This window comes from Periophthalmus magnuspinnatus, chromosome 13, assembly GCF_009829125.3.
Source record: "Periophthalmus magnuspinnatus isolate fPerMag1 chromosome 13, fPerMag1.2.pri, whole genome shotgun sequence".
NCBI lineage: Eukaryota > Metazoa > Chordata > Actinopteri > Gobiiformes > Gobiidae > Periophthalmus > Periophthalmus magnuspinnatus.
Window position 1 is genome coordinate 2,868,850 of NC_047138.1, and position 22,513 is coordinate 2,891,362.

The 22,513-nt window shown below is 40.2% G+C and overlaps 1 protein-coding gene across 4 annotated transcripts in view; it reads right to left on the bottom strand.

Moving 5' to 3' along the window:
* Nucleotides 1-944: 944 nt before the first annotated feature.
* sorl1 (sortilin-related receptor, L(DLR class) A repeats containing) overlaps nucleotides 945-22,513 on the bottom strand; it is a 65,003-nt gene continuing 43,434 nt past the window's right edge. The window contains exons 18-48 of one of the 4 annotated variants that reach the window (XM_033976670.2): nucleotides 22,069-22,200; nucleotides 21,895-21,986; nucleotides 20,724-20,970; nucleotides 19,757-19,895; nucleotides 18,029-18,202; nucleotides 17,539-17,652; nucleotides 17,340-17,462; nucleotides 16,979-17,098; nucleotides 16,344-16,469; nucleotides 15,915-16,025; nucleotides 15,696-15,827; nucleotides 14,442-14,573; nucleotides 14,221-14,355; nucleotides 13,672-13,824; nucleotides 13,368-13,544; nucleotides 13,028-13,156; nucleotides 12,791-12,917; nucleotides 12,123-12,292; nucleotides 11,532-11,644; nucleotides 11,319-11,423; nucleotides 11,179-11,245; nucleotides 10,850-10,932; nucleotides 10,664-10,754; nucleotides 10,391-10,581; nucleotides 9,094-9,216; nucleotides 8,221-8,385; nucleotides 6,821-6,995; nucleotides 6,629-6,735; nucleotides 5,041-5,233; nucleotides 4,164-4,382; nucleotides 945-3,546 (exon numbers count right to left, since the gene is read on the bottom strand). In XM_033976670.2, the coding sequence (XP_033832561.1) occupies nucleotides 3,479-3,546; nucleotides 4,164-4,382; nucleotides 5,041-5,233; nucleotides 6,629-6,735; nucleotides 6,821-6,995; nucleotides 8,221-8,385; nucleotides 9,094-9,216; nucleotides 10,391-10,581; nucleotides 10,664-10,754; nucleotides 10,850-10,932; nucleotides 11,179-11,245; nucleotides 11,319-11,423; nucleotides 11,532-11,644; nucleotides 12,123-12,292; nucleotides 12,791-12,917; nucleotides 13,028-13,156; nucleotides 13,368-13,544; nucleotides 13,672-13,824; nucleotides 14,221-14,355; nucleotides 14,442-14,573; nucleotides 15,696-15,827; nucleotides 15,915-16,025; nucleotides 16,344-16,469; nucleotides 16,979-17,098; nucleotides 17,340-17,462; nucleotides 17,539-17,652; nucleotides 18,029-18,202; nucleotides 19,757-19,895; nucleotides 20,724-20,970; nucleotides 21,895-21,986; nucleotides 22,069-22,200 (4,233 nt within the window). In that variant the 3' untranslated portion in view covers nucleotides 945-3,478. Of the gene's footprint in view, nucleotides 3,565-4,163; nucleotides 4,383-5,040; nucleotides 5,234-6,628; nucleotides 6,736-6,820; nucleotides 6,996-8,220; nucleotides 8,386-9,093; nucleotides 9,217-10,390; nucleotides 10,582-10,663; nucleotides 10,758-10,849; nucleotides 10,933-11,178; nucleotides 11,246-11,318; nucleotides 11,424-11,531; nucleotides 11,645-12,122; nucleotides 12,293-12,790; nucleotides 12,918-13,027; nucleotides 13,157-13,367; nucleotides 13,545-13,671; nucleotides 13,825-14,220; nucleotides 14,356-14,441; nucleotides 14,574-15,695; nucleotides 15,828-15,914; nucleotides 16,026-16,343; nucleotides 16,470-16,978; nucleotides 17,099-17,339; nucleotides 17,463-17,538; nucleotides 17,653-18,028; nucleotides 18,203-19,756; nucleotides 19,896-20,723; nucleotides 20,971-21,894; nucleotides 21,987-22,068; nucleotides 22,201-22,513 lie in introns of all 4 variants that reach the window. The other 3 variants (XM_033976668.2, XM_033976669.2, XM_033976667.2) reach the window with 3 other exon arrangements.

Sequence of the window (22,513 nt, forward strand, 5' to 3'; positions counted from 1 at the left end):
ACCTGCTCTTGACCTTTGCATGTTGAACTTTTGACCCCAGACGATGAGGGAGTAGGCAGGTCCCTCTTGACCGGCTCTTGACCTGCTGAGAGGGAGAGGAGTTCTGTTTGTGCTGTTGTTGTTGTTAAATGTAACCTGTGTGTAGTCGTGCTCTTCTTCCTGACCCTGAACGACACTGAGCTCAGAGGCACCGCGGCCCCCACAGCCCCCACAGCAGGGCGCTCTATGGGTCCCCAACTGTTTGTTTTCTGCATCTTGTCAACACTTAAAAACTTGGAAAGCGATCTAATGACTTTACTGCCTTTCAAGGACAATAAGTTGAAGTAAAAGTGCACAAAGGACGACGTTAGACACTTCTGTTTAGTTTTATGTTTGCACAGTCAAACTAAAATAATGAAAAATGATAAAAACTTGTGAAATAACTATATGGACCAGGCTTTTTGGTCAAGCTTTAGACACAGAATCTGCAATAAGCTGATTGTTTGTAGCCTGACCCATGATTGACATTGGTTTATATGATTCTACGCAAACTGTGAGAGCAAATTTAACTTCAAACTGAAAAATATGTTAAATTATAGGGGCAACCTGCAAAGTTTAGACGCAGAGGAGGTAAATCCAGACAGATCTGGCAACACAAACAGAGGAGCTGCAGTTTGGCTGAGGAGAGATGCGGCGTACACTGCCCCCTGGTGGACATTAATGGAAACACACACATTTTCACAGCTCCATTGTTGAAGAGATTTGGGTGTTTTCCATCTTTAAAGTTGTTTAATAAAAGCTACAATAGTAATAGCCTTGTTTTTATTCCTTATTTTATCAAATCACAACTTCATTCAAAGTCTAATCAAAAAATAAGAGTCATACATCGATTTTTCTTTTGTTTTCAGCAAGTTTATTTCAGTATAAGTGGTTCCTTAAAACAGCTCTCACTCTACCTCTGAGCCTTTTCTCGTGACTTATTTCAAGCAAGACATGAATATCTTCAGACATGGCCAAGTCCAACACGACCCAGCTCTGTGCCAAACGACATTTTGAAGCAAACCATTTGACAAGAATCCACGTTAAGACAGATGGGAGTCAAAAGGTCACATTTGAACAAAGATTTATGCTTTATACATAACATGTGTAAAACCTGACTGAAATGAGACCAGTGCCCGGCTCACACACACACAGAGCAGTGATCTGACAGTAGTTTCCTCCTCGACGTTCCTCTTCTGTGTAAGCGTGTTAATGCATGCGTGTGCCCTTGTGATCTACACTTTTACATACAGTAGCATCCTAATCTGTGTTCTCTAGTAAGGCATTATGTGGCAAAAAACAAAAAAAACAATATCTAAAAAGACTGCAAACAAGTCAAAACAGCATCACTCCCACAAAACAGGTCGTAAGGCTTCAAAATAAAAACAGTATGTTGCAAATTTTTCTGGAAAACATCTTAAAGAAACAGCACGATTTTGGAAACAGTTAGTAAAAAATGGTTTCATATTTATAGGCACTAATGACCAAATTAATTAATCAATTTAAAATGGCACATTCTAATCTGCTGTTGGGAGGTGTGTAACAGATTTGTCAGTAAATACATTTGGAAATCAACCAAACGCCAGTGTATGAGCTACCTCTGAATAAATAATTATAATGGAGGCTTGATTGGATTTTGTGGGGTTGCACAGTACTCTGGTAGTTGGCAAGTACAAATTAAACCAGTAACATAATTATAGCACTTGCTTTGAAAGTTAATTAAAAAAATGTTTTCTACTTTTGGCAAACGGGCTAAGGACTTTAGAAAGTTTTAAGGAGACAGTTCCTTTTATATTGTTGCAAGTTTTACAGTTTGGCAATAATTTTAAAAGAATTAACCTCAGCAATGGTCCAGGAAATTACAATCTCTAGCCATGCCAATAATAAAACAAATTTGAACGTTTTGAGCAAGTAACAAAACCCTGAATGTCAGGACAAAACAATTACATAAAGTGGTGCAGTAGGTTTGTGAGTTGGGCGTTGAGTGAATCTTATAGTAGTTTTTTAGACCGCAGAAGTCTACACAGTAACAGAAAACCTGCACGGAACAGAACAGGTGCTTTACAAATTCACTTTAGCAATGACAAAGTAAAGAGCATGCACAAACTTCACAGGTGGTACCTTAAAAGTTCACATATAAAATACATTCATGAAAACATCTTAAAACAAAACAAAAACATGATCGATAGAAAGTAGAACACCATCTATTTCAATGGCTTAAGAAACAAGGCAGCCGGATTTTCGGATAATAAGACGTTTAAGAGTCAGCGGAGGTGGAAATACAGTATAAACACATATTATTTTGGCGCTTGTTTCATAAAATACGTGCATGTAAACTTGGATGACAGGCGCGTCCAATAGAAATGCCCAAACTTAAACGTTGGTCAAACTCGGATCTTGTAGATGTAAACACTGACAGACACGCTTCAATTCAACTCAATTATAAATACATTAAATGATTTTTTATGACTTCAGATGCGATTCCACGCTCAGCTGACCCCACACGTCTCAGTTTGTGATATTTTGACTTAGTAACTGGTGATTTTAAACAGTTTTATTTATGTGTTGTCATCGGCCACCTAAGCCATGTGGTGCTGCGCTGGTGTTCGCTCCAACACACTTCCCTGAGAACCCCAACCTCTTCCTCTGTGACTACAGTTATGGCAAATGCTGGAGGAATTAAAATGGTCCTGAATGAATAAAATACATTACACGTTTTTACAAATGACATGGTGCAGCATTACGCGGAGAGGACGTTTTTAAAAGCCGATATTTACAGTTTTCCTCCCCTCAAAGCCGGAATAGTCGTCTTTGTACATACATTTAACATGGGTTTGTGGTGAAAAAGAAGCATCTGTGAAGACATAACTAACGAAACTCAAGCCGTGATTGGTCAAACGTTTGAAAATAACTACGGATAACATCTCGTAAATGCCGATATGTCTCATTATTCACTCAGATGAGGACCAACGTAACATCCCGCTGTAGCACGCACAGTACTACGCATCAACGCTTTCAATATTGATTTTTTTTTAAATAACGTATACAGCATCTTTATATTGTGTGTGTACCTGTTTCATTCTACTCAGTCTCTGCTTATTTTGGCTTTAAGCATGTACTGCTCCCATGGAAAATGAGTTTGCATCACTAATTTTGTCTCCTTCCTGTAACGCTCAACAAACTCAAGTCCTTCACAGTTGTCAAAGCTCTTCTTAGTCCTTTTTTCCCCCATATATATTTATTTCATATAAAAAATAAGTTATTGCGGATCAAAAAAGTGCAATGTTGAAAAATATCATATTCTCTTAACTCTCCACCCAGTTTGGAGCGAGAGAAATGGAAGATTCTCGTTGTTCTCGGTGTTCGCAGCCTCTCCACTGTCGTCTCTCTCTTCTCCAGCTGCACCAGGACAGTTACAGGAGTAAAGCGGAGGAGGAGGAGGAGGACGGGCCGCTTCCTGCTACGCGATCACCATGGGAACGTCGTCTGAGAAACCGCTGATCATCGGAGCGTCTTCATCATCATCACCTGAAAGAATGGAAATGTCTGAAAATATAAAGTATACAAACATGTAAATATGGCAACGTTACACAAGGACTAGACAATTTACAATCTATTTTTGATCAAGAAATTCAGTGTTTCACAATAGTTTCAGTTCCTCTACTCAAGTTCCAGACTACAGACTAGATATAGACTCAAAATTCTATCATATATGAGCATTATAACTTGAATTTTGAGTTTAGTTTGACTTTCCTTCCTTCCAAATAAACATTTAAGGTGCTGTTACTCCAGTTGAACGGGAACTTTCACATAATATCGTTTGAATATCAGGATAAAATGCTTGCTGCTTCAGGGACAAGGGCTGACGGATTTGGGAAAAATATCGAACTACAATTTTTCTGAAAAGAAATGAGATTAGATTTATGTTTTAAAATGAAGAAGAATGAACAAAAAGACCGAAATATGAAGTAACAAAGTGACAAGACTCAGATTTCAGAACGTGTTTGCACAGATCTGCAGGACGGAAAGGAAATGACTGTACAGTTTGGACACGTTTACATTTTCCCCATCTTTTCACAATTAAACCGTACTCTTTACTTGTTTTATACACTGAATACAAAATGAATATCACAGCAGACACTCACCCAGTTCATCCCCAGAGGAAAAGATCGCAGAGCCTAAGCGTGAGTTGTAATGCGAGTTTGCGAAAGCGGTGAAGCTGTTTTGTAGACGCCGATGTCTAAAGTACAGAGCCACGAGACCCCCACAGACGACCAGAAGAAGAAGGAACAACACGGGGACGACTACAGCCGCCATGTCCCCGCCCGAAGAGGCTCCGCCCCCACGAGAGGCCTCATTGGCTCCTGAAAACACAAGATCAGAACAGCTGTCAAAAGAGCGACGATACTCAACATTCAAGTCTCGTACAGCCGCACTTTTTGGTTTATTTAGTCTCGTTGCTGTGCTAAAATTTCACACGCAACTGAGGAAAAAGTGCAATACAGATTTTAACACCACAAAAGTATTTTATTCGTTATAATTACCACATGGTCTTATACTACGTCTGATAGGACCATTCTAAAACTATTCAGAAAAGGTCAAATTGTGTCCTATTTGTTTATTTCAGTATTGACACGACACTGGATGAGTATCAAGACCAACACCACAACGATAATAAAAAGACTGCTACTTTTTTTAGACAAAATACCCAACATATAATAGCAGTACTTTCTTTATAGTACCATGTCGTCTTATACAGTTCTGATAAAGCTCAAGATGATTCTAAAACTGTTAATGTCAATTCTTCTTTGTCAATACTAGACGTTCTTAATGTTTTGCCTGATAAAAAAGTATTTAGTTTCGATAGGTCTTCTAGTTTTAGTACAGAAAACCCCAATTCCTAGACAGAAGCAGCATTTTGAACTCTATATTCCTCAGACATAATCCTCCAGTGCACCATGAGTCCCCTCTGAGCCAGACGTCAGGCTCGTTGGCTCGCACACGGGTGGCCATGTCGTTTACCTGCAGCGAGCTCGTTGTAGAGGAGTCGGGCGGGCTCTCCGCACAGCTGCCCGTTCACGAGGCACCGCGCCTGGACGTAGAACGTGTAGTTGTGCCCCAGGAGGAGGCTGCTGATCCGGAAGTACGTCTCTGTGGTGTTTCCCAGGAAGGAGGTTTTATTGGTCACGCTGTCGTAAACGTGCACCTCATATCCCTGCACAGACGATTAGAACAGAAAAACACTTCAGATTATTATTTAGCCTAGATTTCCTGCTCAGATCAAAGACAATCAAGGTTCTGGAAGTAAATTTCACATTGTTTGCGTATACTTTTCGAACTAGTCAAATATTAATAGTTTAAAGACACGAAGCGCATTACGTGGTTGTTTTCAGTCCAAAAACACATTAAAAACTTTAGCATTTTTAATATATACTGTGACTTACAATCCCAGTTTAAGATTTTGCAAATATTTAGCCAATGAAAGATTTAATTTTATGCAAACCTGTGTACAATATTTTTCAACAATTCATAAACTGCACTAAGATTCACTCAACAGATCAGTGTGTGAATGTAAAACAACTTTCTCCAGATAAACTCAGAGTCTTTGACCCACAGAAACATAGAGAAAGTGTCAGCATCACCTCCAGTCTCTCTCTCTAAAACCTTCAAATCAGACGAGAAATCTAGAGGTAATAATGGACTCAGACTTGAACTTTAACAGCCACATCAAATCAGTAACATCTGCAGCTTTTTACCATCTAAAAACAGTTCAAAAGTCAAAGGTAAACTGTCAAAACCAGACTTAGAGAGACTTATCCATGCATTTGTGTCCAGTAGGTTAGACGACTGTAACGTCCTGCTCACTGGCCTCTACAAACGAGCCACAGAACAGAACATCCAGAACACTGCTGCTCGGGTCCTGACTAGAACCAGGAAGTACTTCACACATGTGTCCTGTGGCTCAGGTCTCTGGCTCCTGTGGCTCAGAGACTTTAAAGCAGCTCAGTGTGAACAAGTCTCTCCATGGACCAGCACCAAAGAACATCTCCCACATGAGCCACAAGAAACATCTCACATGAGGAGGACTAAACCAGGACTAAACCAGGACTAAACCAGGACTAAACCAGGACTAAACCAGGACTAAACCAGGACTGAACCAGGACTAAAGCAGGACTAAAGCAGGACTAAACCAGGACTAAACCAGGACTAAACCAGGACTGAACCAGGACTAAAGCAGGACTAAACCAGGACTAAACCAGGACTAAACCAGGACTAAACCAGGAGAATCAGTGTTTCAGTTTTCTGCAGATAAAACCTGGAACATTCTTCCTGAAGATGTGAGACTTGACTTTGACAATGTTTAAAGACTCAAATCAGTTCTGTTTATCTGTGCATGTGACTGAAAGTTTTTTATTCTGCACTCTTCCGTTTTAATGGTAATTTCATGATGATTATTTGTGATTATTTATGTTTTGATTTGTGTGATTTTAACGTCTTTCTCATTCTGTAAAGCACTTTGAATTACCTTGTGTATGAATTGAGCTGTACAAATAACCTTGCCTTGCCTATAAAGCAGATGTCGTGATATAGCTGTACGGTTTTCTCTTACCCTGCTCTCATTGAAGCCTTTTTCTCTCACTGCCAGACTTTTCCAGAAGAGAAACACATGATCCTTCTCTGTCAGAATCTTCAAGGCCTCTGGAGCTGGGAGGAGCACTGGAGAAGAAAATAGCACATTTTATAATCCGGTATTGACCCTGTCCTTGGTATTTGATGATGTGTGTAAATGTGCGTCTTGTACCTGTGCTCAGAGTGAAACTGGCCTCTTTGCTCATGTTTCGGAGCCGGACTGAAACACTATAGCGACCTCCGGGCTCCAGATCCTTGAGCACATACTCCACTGTGTTGTTTTTGGACGTGAGTTTGTAGTCACGCTCCTCCTTTCGGATCACGTCCCGCACGTGGATCACATATGTCTGCACAAGCACAGAAAATCATCAATAATAAAACTAAAGATGCATTTAAGCAGCGTTTACATTCATTAGAAATATACAATGTCAGGAAATATAACTGAAACATGTTGGGCACTTAAACTTTTATCAATAAAGATCCACATTTTCTGGACTATACGTCGCTCTGGAGTATAAGTCGCACCAGCAAAAAAATACATAAAAATGAAGAAAAAAACAATTCGCTCTGGAGTATAAGTCGCACCAGCAAAAAATACATAAAAATGAAGAAAAAAACATAAGTTGCTCTGAAGTATAAGTCGCACCAGCAAAAAATACATAAAAATGAAGAAAAAAAACAAACATAAGTCGCTCTGGAGTATAAGTCGCACCAGCAAAAAATACATAAAAATGAAGAAAAAAAAACATAAGTCGCTCTGGAGTATAAGTCGCACCAGCCAAAAAATGCATAATAATGAAAAAACAAACAAATAAAAGTCGCACTGGACGATAAGTCGCATTTTTGTGGGAAATTTATTTTACAAAATCCGAGACCAAGAACAGACATTTTATATTTAAAGGCAAGTTATAATAATAATAATAAAATGTGGAACAACAGGCTGAATATCAGTACATCACGCTAACGTAACACATTTATATTTATTCAGCTCCATGAAGCACAGACAGAACTGAACACGTGTCTGGTTTGTTAACGTAAGATAAGTTCACTCTCTCATACATTATCCGCTAATGGTTAATGATATTTTTGTCCTTGCCTCTTTTATGTCCTGATATGTTTAAATGCTGTTTTATTTGTGTGTGATCTGTTGTACACTGTATTTAACCTTTTACGCACTGAGAACATTATAGACCATTACAGCTCGCCTTGACTTTTATTCTTAATGACAGTAACATATTTAAAGAGCCCCATGTCTCTGCTTTGAGACGGCCTTTGAATTTACATGAAGCACCGTTGGCTGTGGAGTTACGGTGATTAAAAGTCCAAAACCGCGAGTCTGTCAGCGGCGATAGCATCCGACGCTAAAGTGTTAATAAAGTCTTCAAAGTTTAATCTGTTTTGTATCATTCTGACTAGGATTCTTACAGGAGGATCTTAACATTTTTCCAGGTAAAGATAATATTTACAGATAAATTTAACTACCCAAGTCAAATAAGCCAATAAACACACACACAGATGCAAAGTGACATTAGTTTCCGAGTAGCTGGTTTCTATAGTTGTAATGTTACGTACCAGAGCCGCGTTCGGGGCATCGTACGGAGGCTGCCATTTGAGCGTGGCCTGTGTCTTATCCACTCGGACTCTGTGGAGGTTTCTGGGCGGGAGGCGTTCGTTGGGGATCATTTTGACCACACCAAAATCCGAGGGTGGGCCTAAGTACGGAGAGACCACACGCACCTGAGGAAAGAGGGTGGTTTGGTTAAATATATCTATCATTTCATCGATATAGAGCATCAGTAAGAGTAAAAGTAAAAGAGGAGTATGTTTATTGCTTATTTATTGTACCTGTGTACCTTTTTACTGTCTGTATTATATTTTTTATCCAGGTCAATACCAAATACGAATCGACTAAACATTACTCTCTTCAGATTTCTTATTTACAAGTAAAACTGTACGTAGTAACATCACTGGAAAACCAAACACGACCCTAAAATCTAAATTCTCCACACATGCTAATTCTGCACACATGGTAATTTCTTCAATTTCGATGTAATTCCAGATTTTGGCACGTGTTTAAGCATCATAATTTCGTCTTCTTCTTCTTTATTCATAATGCCACACCCTCTGCTCCTCTAACTTGATTTTACCCCAGCAGGTGGTGCATGGTGGGGCAGCTTTGGGGCAAATCACAGGCCTTATTTGCACCTGTGTCTCTCCACACTCACGCTGCATAATTACACGTCTAGCAGCAGAGATTTAATCCTCCCAGATGTTCCCACTTTTATAACTGGGGAAGATTTGTCTCTGCACCAGCGACTTTTTTTTTTTTAGTCTGGAACCACTAAGGAGGAGAAGATGGTTTCATTTGAGAGCTGTGGGAGTTGAGACATCGGCAGCGCTGTCCCCAGATACAAACTTTACTTAACAATGTTATTTTAGTCTCACCAGGAAGAGGTACTGCTCGTCACTGTCGACAGTCACCGTGAGGCTCAGAGATGTAGTGTGCACCAAACGAGGTCTGCGGTAAAGGTCCAGGAAGGAAGTGGCATAAAACACGCCGTACACCACCTGAGAACACCAAAAACAAGACAAACTATTTATCAGACGCAGTTATAATCAGTGAAAACTAACAGGGAGATGAAGAGTTTGAGCTCTAAATCTAAAATATTTGACTTATTTATGTATATTTTACCACACGTTTACATGTTAAAGCAGGAAAATAACACTTATATAAACGTCTGTGCAGTGTGTATATAATTACACAGTGCACAGACAGATTTAAAGGTCCTGCGTGAGACTGAAAGTATTTATAATAATAATAATACATTTTATTTATAGGGCGCCTTTCTGGGCACTCAAGGTCACTTTACATACAATATATACATATACAGACAGTTAAAATCAACATTTATGAACATACAGTTAAAAGCATTCAGATAAAAAACATTGAAAAAGGACAGGGCAGGTGTGGATTATAAAGAATATGCCAGTCTGAACAGGTGGGTTTTGAGTTTGGATTTGAAGTGTGAGAGTGTGTCAGTGTTGCGGAGGTCAGGAGGGAGAGAGTTCCAGAGCTGGGGAGCAGAGCGGCTGAAGGCCCTGCTCCCCACGTTGACAAGCCGGGCTGAGGGAACAGAGAGATGGAGAGAGGAAGAGGAGCGGAGAGAGCGAGTGGGTGTGGCAATATGGAGGAGGTCTGAGAGGTATGGAGGTGCAAGGTTATGGATGGGTGTGATGTGGTTGATGGAAGGGGTGCGTGTGATGATGCGAGCTGCTGAATTCTGAACCAGCTGAAGTTTATGCAGTGTTTTTTGTGGGAGACCAAAGAGAAGAGAGTTGCAGTAGTCCAGGCGAGAAGTGACGAGGCTGTGTACAAGTACGGCTGTGGACTGTGGTGTGAGGGAGGGAGACGATTAATGTTGCGTAGGTGAAAATAGGTGCAGCGGGTGATGTTATTAATGTGAGAAGTGAAGGAAAGTGTGCTATCGAGGATGACACCCAGACTCTTAACCTGACGGGAAGGAGAGATGGAGGAGCCGTCAATGGGCATAGAGAAATTGTTGATCTTGTTTAAGGTGGATTTGGTGCCGACAAGGAGAAGTTCAGTTTTATTGCTATTGAGTTTGAGAAAATTGGAGGTGAACCAGGATTTGACTTCATTGATACAGATAAGAAGGGTTGATGGTGGGAGTGATGAGTTTGGTTTGCCAGAGAGGTAGAGCTGGGTGTCATTTAAACTGACCTGAACAGGCTGAGTGTTGATAGTCCAGCTACAGTCCACCGCAGTCTGATTGAGCGCGCGAGTCTTGAGCAGCGGTCTCTCGGGCTGAGTGCCGCTGGTCTGGTGATGGGACAGAGCCGAGGGACTGTCCCCGATGCTGGTGTGGGCCCAAACTGCCACCTCATACACGGTCCCTGCGGTCAGGTTCATGACTGCAAAAGGACAAGTGGAATATTGCATTACTTGTGCCACTTATAAAACAGTTTGTACGCTGTAATAATCTATTTCATGTACCTTTGAGTATCCTTTCCGGTACGGTGTAGTTTTTACTCTCCTTCATGTGGCTGTCAAACTGCCAGGACAAAACGACCACGTAGTGCTTCGCCTTCTCAAGAAAGACCAAAAGAGAACACCTTAACTCATTTGGACTGAAAAAATACGACCAATAATCTACATGAAACAAGAGTAAATATGTCTAACCTCATACTGAGAGTTAAAGCTGAAGGAGAAGCTCATGGAGTCGTCTGTGATGGTGTCAGCGATCACTGAAGGTGGAGGAAGAGCTGTAGAGCATAAATATAAGGAAATGACAAACTTTATTTAATATACAATACAGAAGTCATTCACAATTTATACAAAAAAAAAAAAACATAAATTCTTGGAAGTTCATAACATAAATGGGGATAATGAGCATGAGTTGTTTTATGACCACAAAAGACCAGCAGGGGGCAGCATTACAAAGCAACACAAATCATAAAATCAAGCATGAGGGGGGTTGTATGTGAGCTACACTAAAACAAAATGGTTACCTTTTTGGGGAGTGATAGATTTCACCTCTGTCCAGTTTCCTAATCCTCGACTGGTCACTGCAGCCACCTAAAGAAAAACACGTCACTGCAATCCAAGCTTTACAAATAATGTGTTTTGAAAAGTAAATCTATATCCTCACCCTGAACTTGTACATAGTGTCCGACCGCAGGGACTTGACTTCTGCGCTGGTCGTCATACACCTCTGTGACGTCCAGTCCTGACCGCTTCTCTCACTGTATTCAACCTATAACACGCACGACACATACGAGACAGACTGTAACTACTGAATGACATTGTTACTATCAGAGATGATTCAAAATATAAACCAAACATCTTAGACGAGTGGACTCACGAGGTACTCTCTGATGAGCCCGTGAGATTTGTCAGGGGGGCTCCAGGACACCTCCACTGTTCCGTCCTCTCTGTTCCCACAGGACAGCTGCAGGTTCCTGGGTGGATCGGGCACTGCAGAAGATAAACATAAAGGGTGAAAAAGACGAAAGACAAAAAAGCTAAACGTTTTTTCAACAAAATTCTGGCAAAGCTTACTATTTTTATATGATTTGATTCTATTTCTATACATAATTTCTACATAATTCATAAAGTTCTTATTAATTTGAGTTTCGGAGAGGGAACGCACAATGTAAAATTAAATTATATGCAGTACAGTACTCAATAAAAGTAGCGATAAGTCAAGAGCTTGAAGCAAAAAGTACACCTTAAGCATTATATTTAAATGTGCACTAAGTCACTTTTCAGGTGGAGGGTACGCCATTAGCTTGTCTCCTGGAATCTATCTTAAATTTAGGTGTTTTAACTCCAAATAATACCTAAAAATTAATACATTACTCATCACATGGCACCACCAGAAACATTACATTGTGCGCATTTAATCTGCACATCGAGTATCCTTCAGGTCTAGTGCTAGTTTCCGGTCACTCACGTCCCTCCGGCGTCCTGACGGTGATGACCTCGTTGGTCTTGTGCAGTTTGCTGAGGCACTGCGTGAGGACCTTCACTTGATACGTGGAGTCCGGTTGCAGCACTGTCAGTTTGTAGGTGGTTTTGTTGCTGTGAGTGTCCATCACTGTCCACTGTTGAGCTTCCACCAGCCTGAGGACAAGAAGAACCCAACAAAAAGGGCAAAGAGATATTTAGAACTGGGACTCAACACTGTAAACTTCATACAAAATATAAAAATACACACAAACACTGTCAACCAAGTCATTAAATATTGATATAATACAACTTTGTGGCCACCACCAGTCATTTTTGATCCGAACATAAAGCTTTTCAGGGTTAGGTTTGCCACTCTCTTGTATGCATGAACTGTTACTGATATGACTGGAATGGAACAATCGCGCATTAAACATCATTTTTGAGCAATAAAAACACCTGCATTAAATAAAAACAAGATAGAGAAGTTTTACATTTCAATAGAGACAAGCAGGTGCAACAAAATCCACCAGAAAACAATTACACACTGAACTTTTAACTGTTTTTATATGTTAATTACAGGAAGGGTTAGGTTTAGTTAATCAAATGAACCCTGAAAATGAATAATTTGTCTGCTATATTGCCGTACAGTATTGATTTTTAGAGGTACCGCACCTGTATGAGATGAGGAAGTTGCAAGAATCAAGTGGTAGGTTTTTAGGCCGGGACCAGACCAATGTAATGGCACCGAGGAAGTCAGGAGTCCACTGAAGGTTCTGAACTTTGAACGCCTGATTCTCAGCTAAAATCGAAACGTGAAACAGCAGAAAAACGAGTTATTATCTCCATAACCCATAGATGGCAGCAAAAGTCTTACTATGAAAAGGCTAAAGCACAAAACAGAGCTCTTACGTGTGCAGTTGTCCTCGTCGCTGTGATCAGAGCAGTCCAGGAAACCATCGCACCGCTCACCGTCCAAAACACAGGCCTCCCCGTCCGCACAGCGTGTCCCATTTACGCAGAACAAAGGCCCGCGGGTAGCTGCAGAAATATTCACAAATTATACAACAGATACAGGACTAGATTGAAATTATACACCATAAATGTGATAGATAACCCTGCGTCACGTCAAATCACCATCTCACCTTTGCACTGTGTCCCTATCCCATCGTTTTTGTCATATTTTACATTATTTTACACGTCTTGATGAAACGTGTGGGACATTTGGGACGAGCGCTGTGTGTAAACTTACGGCAGAGCGCTTCATCAGAGCCGTCCTGACAGTTGGCCTGCCCGTCACAGCGCTGCCAGTCCGGGATACAGCTCGGAGGTCGATGACAGAGGAACTGCCCCCGAGTGCAACGTCCCGGAAACGGAGGATGAGGAGGAGCCAGGGTGGGCACCGGAGCCACGGTCGCAGAGCTGTTCACTGTCACCAGAATCACCCAGTTAATATTTATCTTATTTATTATTATTTATGTTAAGCACCGTAACGACCAGGTGCATTTCTGACAATAAAACAGCTTTTTTCTGAAGTTATAACATCTCAGCACTACCTGTGGGGCAGCCCAGCTCGTCGCTACCATCTGGACAGTCAGCGTAACCGTCACAAACCCAAGTGTTGATGATGCACGCTCCAGAGCCACAGTGAAAGCGGTTGGGGGCACAGGTGGAGGGTCCAGGGGAGACAGTGTGTGGAGTTACACCTCCTTCGAACACAAGACAACAAGTGGAGTGAGTTAGATTGTATTGGTCGGTTTTGTTAGCCTCCTAGCATAATAAGTAAGTCATTTTTCAAGGTTTTCGGGAAAATAGAAACATACTTTTACTTGAATAACTTATTTTAATATGTTTACTATTATTATTCATTTTATTTTGCATCATAACGCCAAAGAAAGTTGCTAGTTTGTGAATTTTTGTAAACTTTTTCTGATTCTGACCTTCATGTACAGATATTTATACTTGTAGGAACTCTACACATTGTAAACTTTATTCTTTCTTTTCTTTTTTTTTTGGCTGTAAATTTCTCAAAAACGCAAAACAGCTAAAATATGACTTTGCTGAGTTTGGTGATACATATTAAACCTGAGCAGTGTTTTCTTTACCTGTGCACTGAGCCTCGTCAGACCAGTCACCACAGTCGTTCTCCCCGTCGCACTTCCACCACGTCGGGATGCAGCGGCCGTTTTTGCACTCGTACTGGAAATACCTGGAACATCCTGGCACTTCGGTGGGCGCAGCTATAACAGAAGATTAAATAAGTTAAACCTTAAATATCAAGTATCAGCCTCAACATTTCCGCTTGTGTGATGTGTTTGTTTCTTACCGCAGTTGGCTTCATCAGAATAATCTCCGCAGTCGTCCATGCCGTCACACTTCCACTCCAGGCTCACACAGACCCCGTTGCCACATTGGAAAGTGTAGGCGTCGCACACTTTTCCAAACTCTGTTGGCGTGGCTGAAATACAAACAAAGAGACTGTCAATCAACCAGAAAAACAAAAGGCAATTACATAACTGTGTTTGGCACATACTAAAATTTCAAACTCAATTTTGACACAAAGGAACTGCCCCAATACTGATTTCACAATAATGGTCAAAATACTCTTTTCTTAAATACTTCACTGTAATTTTAAGGTTAAAGCAGGTGGGAAATTTGCCCTCTGCGTTTGACCCAGTCTGTCAACAATGTCAATACGACTGAAAGGCTTTTATTCTGCACTCTTTTCTTTTAATGTTCATTTTGTCATGATTATTTATGTTTTGATTTGTTGTACAGTGGTCCCTCGTTTATCGCAGGCGAAATCCATGAAGTATCAGCTTTATTTTTTACAGTTATTCTATATGTTTTTGTCTGTAAAACCCCTCACCACACACTTTATACACTTTTCTGACACAGGCATTAACGTTTTCTCACATTTCTCTCTTGTTTAAACACAAAGTTCAAACCTTCGTAGGCGTCTTTGTCGGTGCAGAACGTTTCGTCGACATTGTGGGTTTTGTCGGGGAGAAAACAAATTGCAAACGTACAGCACTTCAGAGTCACACTGAGATCCAACGTTTATGTAAATTTGTCTGAACACATTCTGTACTGGACAGGAGACACGGCACGGAGGAGACTGATGGACAATGGTCTACAGTCCAACAGCCAATCAGGACGCACAACACAATGCACGCTCATACGCTGTAAAAAAGCATGAAAAACTGCACTAAAAAATCTGCGAAACAGCGAAAGGTGAACCGCGATATAGCGAGGGACAATTGTATGTGTGATTTTAATGTCTTTTTTATTCTGTAAAGCTCTTTGAATTACTTTGTGTACGAATTATGCACAGTTCTTGAGGTTTGATCAGGACTAGGACAGCTAGATATTTACAATAACAGTAGTTTCTTTAACATTTCCAGTTGGTTTTCAGTATCAATGTTTGTTCAATTGAGTATCTAGTGTCGATACTAGTTTAAATATTGATTAGTATCTGGATATAACCAAGACAAAAGTCGTAGGAAACATGCTAGTGCGGCAATTTACACCTGATAAACCTGTTATAAAACCCCCAAACTAATTCAGAAGTATAACTCACCACAGCCTGCGTACTCCGAGTCCTCATCAGATCCGTCCTCACAGTGTTTAATCCCATCGCAGACGAGAGACTGAAACAGGCACTGCGCTCTGTTCCTACACACAAACTCCATGTAGCGAGTGCACAGCGGATCTGGGACACACGTAAACAAATATTTCATATACAGTAATAATCATGCATAGATCACAATATATGCTTTTTATTTATAGAAACACTTACCACAGTTTTGCTCGTCCGCTCCATCTGAACACTCCTGGATGCCGTTACAGTGGGCAGTCGCTGGGAGGCAGGTGTCGTTGGAACAGAGGAAGCCTTTACATTTTGTTCCTTCTAAAACAAAAAATAATATGAATTTAAAACGATTATTAAAACTGCTACTCAACCCATACAAAGAAAGTAATGCAAACTAATTTAAAGAAGAAAGTTCTGCCGGGATAATGCAATACAAGAAGAAAACAGCAAGCACGAATTTACACAAAACACAACCCTAAACCCAGTGAAGGTCTAAACACAGTCGCCTTCACATCTGATAAGAGGATTGTAACGAGATTGTATCTGGTGGTCCACTATCGGGCTGGAGAAGCTGTTTATTTTGAACTTGTATACTTTAGAATAAGAGTACAAGCAGTAAAGTGGAAAAGTTTGTACCGCAGTGCTCGAAGTCTTCATCTGAACCGTCCTGACAGTCATCGTCCCCGTCACACTTCCATCTCTGTGGGATGCAGTGGCCCGTGTGGCACTGGAAACTGCTGGCTTCACAGGTATGGTGGCCCACTAGGAACAAACACGCAATCAAATGATACAAAAATGATGAATTAGACTTAAATTATAGACGTTTTATTTCCTTTATACAGAGGCAAAATAAGGAAAGCGTCTTGTTTATGATGTTGACCCTGGTTTTCCAGTTTTACAGTGCAGTGCGTAATGTTTTGTGCATTTTAAACCTTTATTTTATTTGTCCCAGCAGCACTTTTATTATAGCTTTTATATGGATGATTGATGCTGTATTTTTATTGTATTTCGGATATTTACTGGAGCTGCAGCAACTGAATAATATCCCTTAGGTCTAACTCCTTGGAGACAAGTTGGTAACACCACAAAGCCAAGATTTTTGGGTATTTTTAGCAATAAAAGCAACGCTAACTGGAAAAATGCAAGCAGGTGGGAGACTGTTCACCAGTAAAGTAGCACAGTGCACATTTAAGCTTTTGAAAATGCTTATCCAATACAATTAATTAACTTTACAGCAGCCAAATGTACAGCACCACTTTCAGACGACGCACCGGTGCAGTTGGCTTCATCAGACCAGTCTCTGCAGTCGTTGTCTCCGTCACATCTCCAGGCCTCACGAATACAAACTCCTCTGGCACAAGTGAACTCCCCTGGACCACACTGATGCGACTCTAACGTACCAAAAACAGAAACAAATCAACATTATAAATATGGAAACATAATCTGAAAAGGCTTAGCTAAAATGATGACAAACTCCACCTTAAAACTTAACTTAAAACAACTGGTACTTTACGCTTTTAGGCTACAAAAAAAATAAACCAGATCTATGCAAGTAGAAAACTGGAGCCAGTAACAGATTTATAGTATCCAGTTTCCATGTAGTTCTTTATTAATTCATACTGTAACTCTTACCACAGCGCTCCTCGTCGCTGTTGTCTCCGCAGTCGTCTTCATGATCGCATTTAAACGCCAAAGGGATACACGACCCCGAGGCCACGCAGCGAAACTGGTTGGACGGGTCGCAGGTAGTGGTGGCTGAAAAGGACAGAAGAAAAGTATAAAATAATATAATAATCTGGATAATACACTCTATAAAACTCCTTGGACTTACGACATTCTTTTTCGTCGCTCATGTCTCCACAGTCGTTGTCACTGTCGCACTTCCAGATGCTGTTGATGCAGCGGCCGTTGGAGCAGCGGTACTGGTTTGGTAAACAGCTTTGCTCTGAAAAATAGCACTCTCCTTAACTAATCACATATCAGAGAATGATTATGCGCATTTTTATGTCACAAAGCTTCAACACTTCATTTAAGTGTTGCCACAGATTTCTCACATTTTTAGCACATTGAGTCAGACGTTTCACAGTTTCACAGAGCCGCGTTTAAACCTATAATGTGAGGACCATAGCGGAGCCGGAAGCGTTTGTTGATATATCCGTGGGCTTCAGAGAGATGAAGCCACAGCGACCATGAATTAAATATACCGGTAAATCTTTTGAATGTGGAAAAAGCCTTTAAAATGTTGCTGAAACCCACGAATGACATATCTTAACATTAAAAACATGTCTTAGTCCTAAAGAAAAAGGCAGCAGGGGCCTTACCGAGCTTGACACAGGTGTTGTTGTGGAGCTGGTAGCCCTTGGGACACAGGCACTGCAGCTCTCCGCTCGGTAAAGTTTTGGTTGGCGCTCCGTCTGGACAAACGCACGTGTGCCGATGTCCAGGCTGAGGCAGACACAGCAGACTACAGGGCTGATCAGCACATGCGTTATGGCCTGTGGAGAATGAATTGTTCAAGTTTAATAATGATATACAGTAAGACCTTTTATATGACATCAAAGTTTGTTAGAATTAGGTAAAGTGCATTGTCCAATATAGCAGTAGCATCAAACTTCATTATAATACCGTCATATCAATTTAGAAATACAGTTGTTGCGGTTCATCTTTCGCGGTCTATCTTTTTTTGAGGATTTTTTTGGTGCACTTTTGCATGCTTTTTTGTTACAGCGTATGAGCGTGCATTGTGTCGTGCGTCCTGATTGGCTGTTGGACTGTAGACCATTGTGTCGTGCGTCCTGATTGGCTGTTGGACTGTAGACCATTGTCCATCAGTCTCCTCCGTGCCGTGTCTCCTGTCCAGTACAGAATGTGTTCAGACAAATTTACATAAACGTTGTATCGCAGTGTGACTCTGAAGTGCTGTGCGTTTGCAATTTGTTTTCTCCCCAACAAAACCCACAATGTCGATTAAACAATGTTGTTCTGCACCGACAAAGACGCCTACGAAGGTTTGAACTTTGTGTTTAAACAAGAGAGAAATGTGTGAGAAAAGTGTACAAAGTGTGTAGTGAGGGGTTTTACAGCAAAAAACATTGAGAATAATTGTAAAAATAAAGCTGATACTTCGCAGATTTTGCCTATTGCGGGTTATTTTTAGAACGTGACTCCTGCAATAAACGAGGGACCACTTTAATAATAATCTAATCTCATACATACAAGATCCTTCTAAACCACATGTGTCAAACTCAAGGCCCGTGGGCTAAATGTGGCCCTCGACGGGGTAAATTAAAAGTATGATGGTCTTAAAGTGTCATTTTATCAGGAGACACGCAGTTACACGGCCGTATTTTTTCATCTTTGCAAATACATATGTAATATTTGTAACTTGAAGAAGTAATGAATACAGAAACTGTTAATTAACTATTTTAAAAAGTAGTGACATTTATTTCACATCACATTGACGGCAGACATTTTGCTGGTGTGGCCCTGGTGAAAATGTGTGTGACACCCTTGTTCTAAACCTTTTAAGGATTTATTCAGTTTTGTCCTATTAATATTCAAATGTGTATCTAGTTTTGATGCAAACTTTTGAATCAATTTGTACTGATTTTTAGTAACCCTACATGGCAGCAGAAAGCAATGTAGGTCAGGAACAGCAAAAGATAAAACTGTTGTGGAAAAATTACAATTCTAGATGAAGTAGTGAGTTTTGAAACACAAAGAGAAAAGGTTTATTCTGCCCTGGACACAGACTGGGCGCTTTCCGGCGTCCTAAGTCTCTCAGAGTCTCTCCCCTAGAGCATCTCTCCCTCTGGTCCTTCGTCTTCCTCCCTGAGCATCTGAGCTCTGAGTATTTATACCAGAATAACAAAGCTACACACAGCATAAGTAACTTTTGTTTCACACAAATGAGATAATGAACTTTTACACCTGAAGAGAGATATGACAACAAATGGAGGATGGAGCCTTCACACATGTTAACATCTGGTCTGGGTCTCTTTATTTACACTTAACACAACATAACACTCATAACACTTTCATATTCTTACCTCTGTGTTTTCCTTTATAAAATATCTTGAGGTCCATTACTCCAGTGAGCCTCCCCACGATCAGCTCATTTCCCTGGGATCCTCCTTTTGGAGCTTTAAAGATCCCCATCCTGGACCAGTCATCCCAGTAAAGATCATTCTAGGAACAAAACACAGCCATATCTGTTAGAAAACTGCCTTGAAATGTTTACCATGTTTCCTGGACAGTTACATGTTCATAAAGGTTAGGATTAAGTATATTAAAGTGTAATATTTCCATGAGTGATTGCCCTGTATTTATCATAACCAAATGCCAAAATGTTACGTGCAAAAATACTGAAATATCGTTATATCCAGTATTGATATCGTGGGCTGCTGTATTGATATATCTCCAAGAGTATATATATATATTTTTGTATATTTTACTAAATTCTTCCGTCACAGCGCTACAGTTTTGTGGCTTGTTTGGAGGAAAGAAACTTGTTTATGCAGAACATCTGACATTTGAGTCACTGTTTTGATGATTAAAATTGTTAAACCAAAGTTGATATAAAATAAACCAAAGACTTTTAGTATCACAATAGTTTTTTAGTAAATATATAAGTCGTTAAACTGCACACGTCTCCGTGTAAATGTAAATATGGAGCTCGTATAAACTGTGGATGAGAAATACAGTCTGATGCTTTTATAGTTGTTAAAACGCACAAAACAAAATGCACTTTATGTTCATTCATCTTCAATAAATGGAACATAAATTAAAAAATACATAAAACAAATAAAGTTTTTTTTGTGAACATGTGGTTGCTGATTAAGTTTCCCGAAAACCTTAATTTTTCCCTGAATCGTGTCAAATCGATTTTAACTATATCATATCGTATCGAATCAACTGTGCACTGTATTGAGACACGTATCGTATCGGCAGCTTTTTAATGATACCCAGCCCTAGTTATTACTGTGCTAAGTTACGACATATAACACTGCATCTTACTTTGAAGACTGCGATGGCGTATGGATGCGGCAGCCCCTCCATCAGGACGCTCCTTTGACCCCCGTTGAAGTCGGCTCGCTCTATCCGGTCGCTGTAGGCTTCGGTCCAGTACAGCCAGTTGTCGTCGGCTGTGATGCCATTGGGCCAGCGCACGCCGTCAGACACGATACACGTCACGTTTGTACCATCCATAAAACTGCGGTACACGCCGGCGGCACGGTCTCCCCAGTCCGTCCAGAACATCAGACTGAAACGAGACAAAAAAAACTAAATATGTACAGAAGAAAGATAAAGAGAGAACAAAGATTTTTCAGGGAAGGCAGCAAGATTCATCTCAAAGTGCAATTAGCAAATGGAAAAGACTGCTCTTATTTACATAATGTTCTCTGCAAACAACAAAACACCTCTAAAAACATGTTTGGAAATTCATCAGGTTCAATCAGCTTTTCTTTAAATCATTTAGTATTTTAGCATATTTCTGTCTGTTGTCAAATACTCCTAAAACACCCCAAAAATGAACCATAATTTTAAACCAAAAAGCAAATGTAACCCCAGTTATATTGCTTGTTAGAAAATTATATACAGTAAATACAAACTTGATGATAAAAAAAAAAAAGCTCCTACACAAAAGAAGCATTTAAAAAGAGGTATAAAACATTACTTTTTGAAAATTACAGGACTCAGGAATGATTCATGTGAACTGTCGTGGTTTGTAGTTTTTCTTTTGTTGTAGAACTGATGCTGCTTTTCTTGGAATTCTTGTGCGTTATTATTAAATAGGATTATAAGTCAGTTTTACTTCAGCCTAAACCCTTTCGGTCATGATAGAAATGTCATACACAGCCTTATACAAGTTGAATAATGTTTGATTTTGAAAGTAATGACCCAGTAAAATACTTCATACTTACTACTATCCTTTCCAAAATGTTTGACCCCCATTGTCAGGTCAAATTAAAAGTAGAATAGATTAAAAAAAGGGATTTAACACACAACATCAGTGCCAGCAGGGTTGGTAATGGCATAGGTTTATTTAATATAGAAGAATGAGTGGAGTAAGGGCTTATTTGGTCCCAGGAGAACCTAAACTGCAAACATGAGGCATCGATAAATCCAGGTATAGGAGGTGTAATTTGTACTAAGATCCCTCTAAGGAATAACATTTGTGGATTACCTTTCCCCAGGAAGCAGCACCAGAGCTCGGGGGTGTTCGAGGATGGAGGAGTTGAGCAGAGTGTGCCGCATGTCGCCGTCAGGATTAGAAACCTGGAAACGACAACGGAACTAGTGCAAGAAATCTGCAGCAAATAATAATGAAAACTATTTGACCTGATGATTAATAATTTACCTCAATCTTCTGCGCTCCAGCGTCCACCCAGTACAGAAGCCGACTGACAGGGTCAAAGGTCAGGGCCTCCACGTTCTGCAGGTCTTTTCTGACGACCACCTCCTGACCCGTGCTGCCGTTCAGACACAAACGCTGCCAGGAAACAAAAGAAATGAACTGTTAATGCCAGATCTGTGCGATAACAAATATTAGAGTGCGATATATTAATGGAGTAACTATAGACGATAATAAACTACACAATCGCACAACAGCAGATTTAAACCACAAACACTATTTTAAATGTACAATATTGTTAAAAAATCATGAGCTGCAATAAATACAGAGAAAAATTAAACATTTAAGTACTTAGTTTTCATCTGTAATGAGTTATAGATGCTATTAATTCAACATTTTACAGCTTAAATCTTATCATACAGCCAAAAAAAAGTACCAAAAACTGTCCAGT